Consider the following 13,461-nt stretch of genomic DNA (forward strand, 5'->3'; position numbering starts at 1 on the left):
AATCACAAAAAACCCCGAATAGCCAAAGCTCTCCTGAAAAAAAAAGAAGGGAATGGAGGCATCAGACTCCCAGACTTCAAACTATACTACAAAGCCATAATCATCAAAACTGCATGGTATTGGAACAAGAACAGACATACAGACCAATGGAATCGAATAGAAAATCCAGAAATAAACCCACAGATTTATGGTCAACTAATCTTTGACAAAGGAGCAAAGAATATGCATTGGAGCAAAGAAAGTTTGTTCAATAAATGGTGCTGGGAAAACTGGGTCGCTACATGCAAAAGAATGAAGCTTGACCACCACCTCACACCATACACAAAAATCAACTCAAAATGGATTAAAGAACTAGACATAAGACCTGAAACCATAAAATATATAGAAGGAAATATAGGCGAAACACTACGTGATTTGCACATCAAAGACATCTTTACAGACACATCACCCAAAGCAGTGATAGTGAAGGCAAAGATAAACAGCTGGGACTACATCAAATTAAAGAGCTTTTGCACAGCAAAAGAGACAATAACAAAAACAAAGAGAAACCCCACCAACTGGGAGAACATTTTTGCACCCAACACTAATGATAAAGGACTGATCACAAAAATCTGCAAAGAGCTGATGAGACTCAACAACAACAAAGAAAATAATCCAGTCAAAAAATGGGCAGAAGAGCTTAAAAGAAACTTCTCTGAAGAGGAAATGCAAATGGCCAACAGGCATATGAAAAAATGTTCAACATCACTTGTCATCAGGGAAATGCAAATCAAAACTACCATGAGATACCATCTTACACCAGTGAGAATGGCACATATTAAAAAAACTAGCAACAACAAATGTTGGCGAGGGTGTGGAGAAAAAGGAACTCTTCTGCACTGTTGGTGGGAGTGCAAACTGGTCCAACCACTGTGGAAAGCTGTGTGGAGATTTCTGGACCTACTAAACATAGAGCTTCCATATGATCCAGCAATTCCACTCCTAGGTATTTACCCAAAGGACACAGAAACATCAATTCCAAAGAACACCTGCACCCCTATGTTTATAGCAGCACTGTTTACAATAGCTAAGCTTTGGAAACAGCCCAAATGCCCAAAAATAGATGACTGGATCAAGAAGATGTGGTACATATATACCATGGAATATTACTCAGCATTCAAAAAAGATAAACACATGCAATTTGCAGCAACATGGATGGCGCTGGAAGGGATCATGCTCAGCGAAATAAGCCAAAAAGAAAAAGAAAAATACCGGATGGTCTCACTCATAGCAGGAATCTAGAAAACTTAAATAAGGGACCAGGAAAATGAATAACTATAAGATAGTGAAAATCAAAATCAACAAAAAACTATGAACCAGAGACACTTTTAGGGGGGCGGGAGGGGAGGGATTGGGGTCAGAATGGGGGGGCTGCAATTGTATGGGGAATATAACAATAAAATTTATTTAAAAAAAAAAATAAATATAAAAATAAAAAAAAAAAAAAAAAAAAAAAAAAAAAAAAAAAAGAAAAGTGAAATGATGTCCTTGACAGAACATAACAGTTCAGCAGCAGATCTGAACTAGAGGACAGGCCACTTCCTTCCTGGCCCAGTGCTGTGGGCTTATTAATCAAATCACATCAGTACTGATCCTCTAAGGTTTGTAGTAACACCCCCCCATACACAATCCTGTGGCTCTTGTTTGAAAACCTGGCCTTTTGATGGAGATGCTAGCATCTTAAGGGCATACCCCCACCGTCTTCACCTTCAAAGATGCTGCTCAAATTCCCGTTCTTCTGCTTACTGCAGAGTCTGCCAGAGTCTTTCTCTTCTCCTCTGTCTTCCACAGCATTGAATGGCCCATTCCCCCTGGACTCTTACTTGAGAACTCACTGGGTCCCCTATATGAATGCTGCCTCTGTGCCACCAGTGTGGCTGTGCCCTCTCAGTGTCTGGTAGATTCTGTCTTCACACTGTCTCTTGCTTCCAGCTCTTTATTCCTTTCTCACTGCCTCCCTTCTTGGCCACTCTTTTCTCCAACTAGACTACTCTATAGTCCCCAAGTTGCTTTCCCCTCATCCCATCCTGGATTTCCCTTCCCACACTAGATTAATCTTCTTGTCAACTCCCACCAGGTGCCTCTTACACTCTGGCCTGTGCCTCTGCCTGACCTGTCTACTTACCTATAAATGTCTGGGTCTTGCATTCAAGCCCGTCCAAATAAAGACTCAAACTTCACTGTCAGTCTTATCACTCGCCACTCCCACATACAGTAAGTCCACTAAACTTGTGCTGTCTAATACGCAGCTGCTGGCTACAGTGACCATTGAGCACTTGAAATATGGCCAGGTGGAACTGAGGTACACACCAGATGTCAATGACTTGGGGAGGAAAAAGAATGCCAAGTATCTCATTAACTTTTATATTGACTACATGTTGAAACGATCGTATACATATTGGATTAAACATTTTTTTGAAAGATTTTTATTTATTTATTTATACAAACATTGGGTACAGTCAGAAGTGTGGGAGGGTGAGAGAATTCACCAGAGCCAGAACAGGGAGCAGAACGGGTAGACTGATGATGAAGTACACTGCTGAGGGGAGCAGTGAGCGGCAGGAGAGGTCTGCACACCATGTGGGACCCTCGCTGGCTGGCAGGGGATTGAACCGGTGCTGCAGAGGCTGCGGGCAGCTTTGCAGCCCAGCGCTCAACCGCTGAGCCACCAGGGGAGGCCCTGGATTAAACATTTTATTGAAATTAATTTCAGCTTTGAAAACTTAAAAAGTGTGGCTATTAGAAAATTAAGATTATACATGTGACTCACATATTTCTATTGGACAGCACCTCCTTGGACAAATCACACCACCGTGATCCATAAATTTCCCCCCTGCTTTGCTGCCTTCATTCACCCTCTCTCCACCATTTGGTGCATCCACCCTTCCCTGCTGGTCCAGGTCTTCCCCTGGTTATAGATCTGCCCCAGGTGCTGTAGACTTTATGGAATGTGTCTGCATGACCAATGGCATGTGACATCTAGAGGCAGCAGAGTTGGGTAGTGAAGACGACAGAATCTGGAACCAGAGCATCTGGGTTCAAATCATAGCTTCATTCCACATCTACAAAATGAGGATGATCCTAATTACCCCAGAGATTTTTTTTTGATTAAATAAGAAAATGTTTATAATATACTAATACAGCATCTGGCTCTAGAGCTCAGTAAGTATTTTTAATTCACAGTGAGCAGCTGTGAAAGATGCAAGCTACCCCAACTATGTCAAACAACCACTCTGCTTTCTTGTTGGGGGTGGAAGCTTCGGTGTGGGTGGGGGGTAGGGTGAGTTCAGCACTTTGGAGTGGACTCTTTTGTATGTCATGGGTCACCCTTGAGCCTATAAAATGTCTTGTCCCTGACCTTTGACTTTCCGAGGACAACTGAGAAGAGGGAGAGTAACCACTCCCAGTGTTTCTTATCTTTTGTGCTCAGATATCTCTTACTAGCCTCAACTGATAGTCTTTTAAAGAAATGGTAAAAAACAACCTTCTATTAAATATTTTAACTGCAGGGACTCGGCAGAGTTTGCATTTGTGCACTGACTTTAAAAAGTTCAGTCAGTGGAAGCTCTCCTGTTGGAAGGTGCAATTTGAGGGACTCCTCCAAGACACCCATTTCAGAGCACTCAGGAAGCTGCAAGGAGTTTATGAATTATAATGTAAACCAAGATGTTCAAGAAGATTCCCTGGATAATGGATTTTCCAAGTCATTTTTACAACAACTAAATTAAAAACATAAAGCCTCAGAGGAAAATGGTAAACACATCTAAGCCCTTACTCAAAACCCATTTAAAGTTTTCTAAAGATACAAAACAAAATAACCCAATCTTTACCCCCTAAACTAGAATTCTTCTAGCAATAATAGAACATGACAAGAATAACTCTGATAAATAAAACTACACATTGAATTCTCCCCAGGGAATGTCTGCATCATCTGTAATGATTTCTCAAAAATATTTTTTCAAAGTGGAAGATGTTATGTTGTCAGGGAAGTGACACTGCAGATATGCTTCAGGAAGCCCTTTCATTATAAACTTCTGTTTCCAGACACTGAAAAAATTTTTCTTTCTTTCTTTTTTTTTTTTTTTTTTTTAGTAAGCTGGTCAAAACTGGCTGCAACTGATATACCACACACTTTTAATGAATTTGAGGATGGGTTGGAAGTGCTTGAAATTACTGGTCCATGTGCCTTCACTTTTTGCTAACTCTTCTGCTCTTGTAGACCCTGATTTGCATGACTGCCTGGCTCAAATGCTCCTTATCTCTGGAAGCATCTCATAGACTCTATTCCTTTGTTCCCATGTCCCCATCTCTGGGCCAGGGCAGGGGGCAATCTGATTCTCTCTCTTGGGAATTTAAAACTTTTCATAGATAGAGAGGAGTCTTTGGAGCTGATTTCACTGTAAAGGTGAAATCTTGCGAGTGGCTTCCTGGCCTCTTGTCGCAAAGATGCCAAATTATCTCTGGGTCTTGCCTCTACAGCCTTCTACCTTCTTATTCTTTTGTTAAGTTCATATCTTATGACTACGTTTGTCAGAACTGATTTTGGTACTTGCAAAATCAGGGGGAAGTGGTCACTGTTTCATTGGTGATCCTCGGCACAGACAGGGCTTGCACTAGTGGTCAGCGAGAGGGCAGAGGCTTCGAATAGTGGTTCCCAGTGGCCTCTTCTATCAGGCTGAGCTTAGAGGATAACCACGAGATGGAAAGAATCATAGCTCCGTGGCACCTCCACCAGGATTTCTTTGTTACTCTGGCCATAAGGGATGGGTGATTCCCTCCTCGGAACTCCCAATAAACTTTGGTTCTAAGCTTTGCCTGGGGCTTGTCCCCTTCTGCTTTTCCCTGTAGTCATCTGAGACAGGGTCCTCTCTCTCCTATGGCTGGAAGATTAAGCTCCTGGAGGGCAGGAGCAGTGGCTGTGGACCCTGAACGCTGTTCTGTACATTTCAGTCTGTAATTTCTGAGTGATCAACAAGTGACAGGAAGCTTTTCTATGCAGCAGTCTGAGGCTTCAGGATGGGCAACGCGGGGAGCAAGACCAAAAATGCGCTTGGATTGTCTAGCTAGGTAGATAGGACTGACCTAATTGAATGACAGAAAATAGCCTATAATCACATGTTAGGTGGCATATTGGAGAGGCAGCTTTGCCTGGGTTGAAAAGACCAGCATATGGGATTCCAGGCAATAATGAGGTCTGCTATTTCAGGGTACTAACTTATTCACCCTCCAGGCTGAGAAGACCTGTTGGGTCATTTTCTCTAATTAACACTTCCCAGGAACAAAACTATTCCATCAGGCTTGTCTCTTGGATGATAGATATTTCCTGTTCAACCTCATATAAGGGCTGTGGGCTTTTCAGACATCTCTGCATCAATAGATAGTTACAATAATTCTTTGTAGTTATGTGAAAGCTTTCTTTCTGAGTACATTTGGCTCTGCTGTCTCGTTTGTCTTCCCCACAGTCAGCCCTGTTCAGGAGCAGGGATCCTCAGACAGCACAGAGTTTTATCACCGTGCCCAAACCCACGGTGCAAATTACGGAAAGGCGGATGCACCAGGACTCAGGTCTGTTTGGTCTTTGTCCTATTGATCAGTTCAGGTCATTGGGGTCTGTGTTGGGCCCTCCCCTGTCATACCAGAGCTTTGCCACCAGTGCAAGTGCAGAAATGCTAGTCTGCTGTTGCTCAGGAGGGAGAATTAGGAACCCAAGAATAACCTCATTTCATCAGAGTCAAGGACAAATTTAACAGCAGCAAGGGACAAAACCTTCATTCAGAAAGTTAAGTTTTATTTATAAATTGGACCTTTCTGAATTTGGCTCAGGTGGCATTAGAGAGCTGTGCTTCAGGGCCACACAGCGAGCAGCTGGAGGGTTTTGCTGGCTGGAGAGGTGTTATCTCCCAGTGATACAGAAGCTGGGAGTAAATAAGTACCATAGAGAGAAGCTGCTAGAAGCTGCCCACTGAGTCAGAGAGCCCACCTGCCTGGTGGGTGGGATTATTTTAACTCCCTTCTTTAAAAAAAATTGTTGGTGGGAAATTTGCTAAAATCTGAATTAAATGGGATTTTTTGGCACACCGAGGGGAACTGCCAGAACAGAACACATTTGCTTCCATGGAGGCAGCCCTCTTGGGTCTGGAAGTGAGCAGCAGGGCCTCGCTCCACCACCATGACTCAACTGACATTAAAATTCCATGTGTGAGATCAGTTGCACACGGCCAAGACACCGTCTGGTGCAGCCACTCTGGGAGATTGTATTTTGGAAAGAAACCTTTTGTGCCTCATTTCAAGACAGGAAAAGAAGCCGAATTGAGGGACTTGGAAAGAAGATAGAGGTGGGTAAAGGAGCTCTGAATTCATCTGACTGGCTGAAATAAAAAAGAATAAGGAAGAAAAGGCCCAAAGAGTGTTCTCCACAAGGGGAGCTGGGTCCAGTGCAAAGGATACCTGTGTGTGAACCTCTTCAGCTGTATAGTTGCACTGAGACTTACGGAAACTCTTTTGCTTGCTTTTTACTGTCCTGCTAGGGGCTATCACTCACTTTCCCCCAAAGGATGATTTTCAAACTAATAAAATCTGGTCTTTGTGAATCTTCCCCCAGGAGTCTCTTTATAGTGGTAGTAGGTTTAACAATTGCCTTGAAGGCATAGCTGGGAGAGCTGAGTCAGAACTGGGGTTCCAGATCAACCTCTAACTTGGCCCTTTGGGTTTTCTGGGGGTGAGGTGTGGTAGGGAGGCAGACATGAGTTTTTCTGAATGCAGAGATACTTTTGACTGACTCAGCTGCAGAGAAGCTGAGGATAAGATCAATCGGTCCTACTTGCAAGAGCCTGGTAGGTTTCCCTCTGTCCTGTGGACTCTCACCTCTCTCTTAGTCACTCAAGGGGCTCTGGTATAACACAACACAACACAACACAACACAACACAACAAACACAGCCCCGAAATTATCGAATTGATTATCCTTGAACCCATGAGTCTCCATTCAAGTAGCCTTGGTGTGTGTGTTTCTAATATTATAGATTTTGGACTGGGGCTTGATTTTTTCTAATGAATGAGCTAAAGCAAACAAGAAAAATCAAAGCAGTCGTCCTGGGATGTACTAATATAGGCGAGCCTGCGGTCTTGTTTCTCAGAAGCTTTATTTATTAGGCTCAAAGGGCACATCGGGATCTTCAGAATCTAGGTCCTAGATGTTGATATAACACAACTCTCTCCACAAGCCATAGACACGCCCTCACTTTCCCCCTCTCTAGGATGGAGACTTTAAATTTCGATGTCCATGCTAAGTAAAACATGTGATTCCTTTTTGCATTGGTTCATTGTTCCTGTTTGGCTATCTACTCAGTCTGCCCATCATGTAGCTCAATAAACACTTTAATCCTACCATGTGTGAAATTCTGGGAATCCTGAATTCAATATGACCCCTTTAAGAGCTTTTCACATTAGCATAGTGATCAAAAGCCAAGGTGGGTGTTATCGGTGGATTTTGCTCCCTTCCCCTCAGAGGAAATTTGGCAAATACCTAGGGATATTTTTGGGTGTCATAATTTGGAAGGCTGTACCCCTGGCATCTGGTGGGTAGAGGTCAGGGATGCTGCCAAACATCCTACAAGTGAAACAGCCCTCTACATCACGATGGTCTGGCCCCAAATGTCCTCTGTGCTGAGGTTGAGAAACACTGCTCTATCCCAGGCGGCTCACATAGAATAAATGTTAGTTATGTTGGGACACGTCCAAGCACAGGGTATCAGAGTGAGTGTGAGGGGGCGGGAGGGCAGTGAAGAGGGGCCTCGGGGAAAGCTTCATGGGAAAGTGACTCCAAGTCATAATTTTTAATTCCTTGGTAGCCAGTTGTCTAAGAATGACTTTGATTGAAAGTTTATTTACTAAGAACTACATATTGGGATCCTCTTTTGCACAACCCTCTGGGAAGCTTTATAAAATATTTCTGTTGGTTTTATATTTTTTCCTTAAAAATTCTGCCAAAAGCCTGCGATGAGCATGAAATGGAAAAATCCATTCAGCCTTATTTTTTGCTTCACAGCAAGGACCTCCATCAACTCTAACCAGTTTCTCCTTCATGGGTCAGCCTCTGGACCCTTGGCTCATGGAACCTTCCCTGGGAGTTTTCAATACATATTGGTTGGTCTTTCTCTGAGTCTCTTGGAGTCTCATTGCCTCTCTCCCTCTCTACACCAGTCACTTGGGTGTTTCCAGCATTATTGTGAACTCAGGACAGAGAATACATCCTCCCCTTGGACATTCCTCTAGAGCACTAAACTCTGTTCTGGACCCTGATTTCCACTGGAGGTGGGAGGAGAAAGACATCCAGGAAAGATGTCAAGAGACTCATATCATCCTGTGCATGTAGCATGTTATCCCTTCAAAGTCTCCAGATTGTGTCTTACAATAAAGCCTCAAAATTTAATCTCTGTTCAGTAGGCACAACATGCAAAAAATAAATTGCTATAATTATTATTAGCATTTTCTTACTAACAGACTTTTCCAGAAGCTGTTTCCATATCAAGCAGATCAACCTTTCTGTTGTCATAGAGACAAAGATCTTTATATAACTATGGGCAAGGTGAGATTTTTTTTTTTTTCCCTCTCCTTTCCAGTTGTCTGGAACTAATAAGGAAGGAAAAGGAAAATTTTAAAATTAATTTTTTCTTTCACTTTTTTTTTATTCCCAATTAAAAAATGTGAAACTGTGGGAGGCTATTTTTTGTATCACAGTTTAGATTTGAGATATTTAAGTTTTTAATAAAATATGAAAGGGGCAGAAAGATAAGGATGATTGAATGTTGCCACTTTCACAATTTGTAGGCAATGGGCTTATCATTTGTGATTGGATATAATCTACATTTCTTTAAAAATCAAATAGTGAGCTTTTGATAGCAGTCACAGAAGGTAAGGCTAGAAAGGCCTGAAATGATTAAAATATAAATTAGTATCTACTGAGAGGCTGCTGATGAATTCTCAGGTGTGGTACTCGCCTCCTCTAGCCTTCAGAATGGAGATTTTACTCCTGTCTGCAGAGTCAAAAACCCTATGGATAACTTTGTGCAGACAACATCCCTCTTCTCTGGAAGCCTTATTTCATAATTTCAGCTCCTTTTTATGAACTCCTGATAACTTGTTATTCATAGTACTTTTTATCTTGTAATTACTCTTTAATGTCTCATTCATTCATCATCAAGAAAAGAGGATTTCAGCAGGAATTGTTGACTTTCTCTGTCCTTTGCCCCAATGCTGGGATAACCCGCCCCTTAAGATTAACCCAACTCCTATGATCTTAGGCTGATGCTGTGCCCTTAGCCACTGAGATCTTCTCCATCAAATACTATTCCTCTCTGTATCTTCAGTCTGTCCTTCTCCATGGATTCCTTCCCCCACTGGAAACAAACAAACAAAATTTTTCTCAAATCTTGTCTCTCTCTTGTGTTTCTGAATTTGGGGTTTTAATTTGATCACATCTGCATTTTGCAAAAAATAGGCATTGTGTGTGTGTGTGTATGTGTGTGTGTGTGTGTGTGTGTGTGTGTGTGTGTGTGATGGGATGGAGAAGGCAAGCATATGACAGTAAGAAGCTTACAAAATACTTTGTGCTCTTCAGAGGATGACATCCTCTATGGAGAGCCATACCCTGGTTCTCAAACATCAGCATGCATCTGAGCTTCCCACCCCACACCTCGCGTTCTTTCTTCCAAAAGGTTCTCTACTCAGGGCTAACTTTGGAGAAGAAAAACTTTCTTGCAAAGATAGCAAATTTAAGAAGATAATTAACAGATGAAAGCCCTGTTTTTACTATTCAAAGCTCTGAGATCTTGAGCAGGCTAGTCCCTCTTTTTGGATCTGTTTCTTGTGATCTGTGTAAGCACCAAGCAAGTGAGGAAAGCTGTCACATCGTTCACAAGAGCTAGATGGGAGGCTTGCCAGGAAGGACAAGACCTGTGACTTGGAAGGCAGTTTCTACAGATTTGCTGATTGATTGAGTGAAGCACATTCTGTCAGCACAGTCCTCACCTCCCGGGAATTGAACTGACAAGATAATTAATGGAACCTAATTAACAGAAATCCCCCAACCTTTAAACTGTATCTCTCAACTGCAAACATTCCCTGAAGGCCACTAGCTCTTCCAAGGGAGGAGCTCAGTCCCTCAGGAGAGGGGGGGCTCCCGCAGTGAAGAGGGCCCCTGACAGGTTGCTGGGGGCCCAAGGAAATGGAGGTCTCTTTCCTCCCCCAGTGTGGAATTCCATCACCTCTAATGGCTAGAACATAACCAAGACCTCCAGCAGCCTGCGGCCTTTGGATAATTTTATAGTTCTCTTCTCTCCTCCACACCCTTTCTCTCCCTTCCCCACCCCTTTTAGTTTCCGGTTTAATAGCTTTATTAAGATGTCATTCATATACTTCACCCATTTAGTGTACAAAGCAATTGTTTCCAGTGTGTTTGTTCACTGAGATGTGCAACCACCACCACAATCTAACTTCAGACAAATATTATCCTGCCCGTGCCCCCCCCCCCCAAGGCCACAATCACCGGTATTCACTGGGGTCTTTGCCTCAACCTGACAACTACAGATTTATTTTCTTTTTTTTTTTAATTTTTTTTTTAATAGAGGCATGTTTATTTATTTGTTTGTTTGTTTGTTTTGTTTATACAAGCACTGGGTACAGTCAGAAGCGCGGGAGGGTGAGAGAATTCACCAGAGCCAGAGCGGGGAGCAGAGCAGGCAGAAGGACCGAAGGACACTGCTGAGGGGAGCAGCGGGCGGCAGGAGAGGTCTGCGCGCCATGCGGGACCCTCCTCCGGTGGCCGGGGAGCAGCCCGGGATCGAACCGGCGCCGCAGAGGCCGCGGGCAGCTTCGCAACCCTGCGCTCAACCGCTGCGCCACCGGGGAGGCCCCTACAGATTTATTTTCTATTTGAACATTTCACAGAAAATAGAATCATAAACTTTGTGGTGTCTTAAATCAAAGAGAGGCGTCCTGGTGGTCCTCTTACCCATGAGCCCCCCATGACTTCTTCACCAGGTCCCTGCGGTAGACCACACCCCCCACTGCTTGCTGATACCACAGCTCCTGGAGCCATCTCTGCTGCAGGTTGGGTGGCTTGCCCATGGCACACAAGGCCTTTTCATTCATTAGGCAACCACATGGCAAAACAAGTAGGTCTGACAATGAGACAGAAAAGCAAGTGGCCTGGGCTGGGTGGTGCGGAGGTGTCTATCCTCAGTGCTGGTAGGTGGGCACTGGTTGGTGGGCACTGGTGGCCAGGTCATCTGATTCTTTAACATAGTCCCTGAGCAACACATGCTACAAAACCACAGGCAGCCAGAACCCACAGTAACCTCTGACCTGGCTCAGCCAAGACTGAAAGACTATAGGAGGCTTCTCCTGGCAGAGACAGCTGCTGATTGAGGAGCATCACACCCAGGCCTCCTGCCCACAGCTGCAGGGAGCAAGTCCTCCTGCTCTGGCTTCTGGGCAGTTCCAAGCCCACTGCTTTGGCCCCAACCAGGGGGCACAGAACAGGGCTGGTGGGGCTGAAATCCAAGGCTCTGGTTGGGCTGGCAAAGAAGCCCCCAAGTTTTGGACAAGTTTGATTGGGGAACTGCCTTTTTCCAGTTTCTAGGCAGAGAAACCAAAGAGCAGGAGGGAAGGCAACCCAGAACGAACGAGGATCCCCCAGGAGGGGCTCCCTACTTACAGTAAGGTGAGGCCAGCTCGCGGGCCAGGGCAGCGCAGTGCGCCCTGGGGCTGATAGCTGCAGGCCTCCGGGCAGTGCGCCCCGCGCAGCGCCTGGGGCAGGGGTGGCGCCAGCAGCAGCAGCAGCGCCAGCGGCGGCCGAAGCTCGCGGGGCAGCCGCCCCATTGCCAGAGACCGCGGCTCTCGCAGCTGGGCTGGTGTCTCCGACAGCCGCGAAGCTTGGCCCGCGCCCCTCTCCCCGCCCCTTGGTGGGCCCTCCCACCCCGCTCTGCTCTCTCCCCTGCGCCCCACCCCAACGGCACCCGGAGTCTCTGCTCTGCCTTCACCCGGGACAGAGGCCTCAGATCCTGTGGCCTCCTGTCTGCTGCTTTCCCTGTCCTGCCCTGCACATTGGCAGTTGACCCTACTTATGGGGTGGAAAGTGGTCCTGGGTGGATGCTTCAGCTCTGAGGGGGGCAGTTCTGACTTCTCATACTGGCTCTGCTGTGCCCAGAGTGTGAATGTAGGTTGTCTCTTCCCAGAACCTCTCATATTTCACCTGTGAGAGGGGAAACACTAGCCACGTCCACAGCAGAAGAGGGTGCGAGTGCCCAGCTCAGGGCCCCTTCATTATCAGTCCCGAGTCCTTTCTGCTCTCCAGCTCCCTCCACACTACAGGTAATTTCTGGCCTCCCCATTTCCTTAGAGATTTCTCTGGTAGTAACTGCTTCCCCCTTATAGTGTAGAATTTGAGTCTGTTCTCTAGCTCCAGTATAGAGTGTGAGCTTCTAGAGAGTAAAGTCCAATCCAGATTTATTATTTTTGCATTCTTTTTGGCTTCTGCATGGTAAGTCCTCAATAAAGAGTTGTTGAGTGACTAAAATAATAGTATTCAGCAGCTGCCCACTGGGGGACCCATCCAGGAGGTCTCCCTCACCTCATGCCCAATCTTTCAGTAAATGAGTCTCTGTCAACAATGAGAAAAATGTTCTGAGAGGCATCAGAATTCCCTGAAGCCACATAGCTGATGAGTATTGGCACTCTGTTTCTTTCTTTTTATAAATAAACACCTACCTGAGAGGGTGGTTGCAATGTAGTTATTTATTTTTTTTGGTAACTTTTTTGGGAGGTAACATTGATTTATAATGTTACTGTTTATGGTTTAGGGGTATAGGTTCATATCACCCAACATCAAACCCAACATCACACCCAACATCAAAGCACCCATCATGCTCCACCACAGTCCATTGGGTTTCTCACACTCTCCTTCCCCATCCCCCAGTTGTTTCCCTCTCTCCCACTCTACCCCTCTACCAGCTAGTAATTCTGCAGTTATATGTCTAGGGCTTGTTTTGGTTAGTTTTATCTGTTCCTTTGTTTTCTTGCTTTATAGTTCACACATGAGTGAAATCATCTGGTATTTGTTTTTCTCCTTCTGATTTCATTCAGCATAATGCCCTCTAGGTCTATCCATGCTACAAATGACAAGATTTCATCTTTTTAAAAAAAATAGCTGAGTAATACTCCACTGTGTGCATATAGCACATTTTCTTAATCCATTCCTCTGTCCTTGGGCATTTAGGTTGTTTCCATAACTTGGTTATTGTAAATAGTGCTTCAGTGACCACTGGAGTCCATAGATCCCTGTGAATTAGTGTTTTGCATTCTTCTTATAGACACCTGGGTGTGGAATTGCTGGGTCATGTGGTAGATCTATTTTTAATATTTTG

General features: G+C 44.6%; 1 protein-coding gene across 1 annotated transcript in view; it reads right to left on the reverse strand.

Annotated features, from left to right (window-relative positions):
• The window catches only part of LHCGR (luteinizing hormone/choriogonadotropin receptor), a gene marked incomplete at both ends in the record, with an annotated part of 56,188 nt that extends 44,271 nt beyond the window's left edge, over positions 1-11,917 (reverse strand). The window contains one exon of the mRNA XM_084235110.1: positions 11,754-11,917. Coding sequence (XP_084091236.1) covers positions 11,754-11,917 — 164 coding nt within the window. The remainder of the gene's footprint in view (positions 1-11,753) is intronic.
• Between the last annotated feature and the right edge of the window lie 1,544 nt (positions 11,918-13,461).

Source organism: Talpa europaea (assembly GCF_964194135.1).
Source record: "Talpa europaea genome assembly, chromosome: 6".
NCBI lineage: Eukaryota > Metazoa > Chordata > Mammalia > Eulipotyphla > Talpidae > Talpa > Talpa europaea.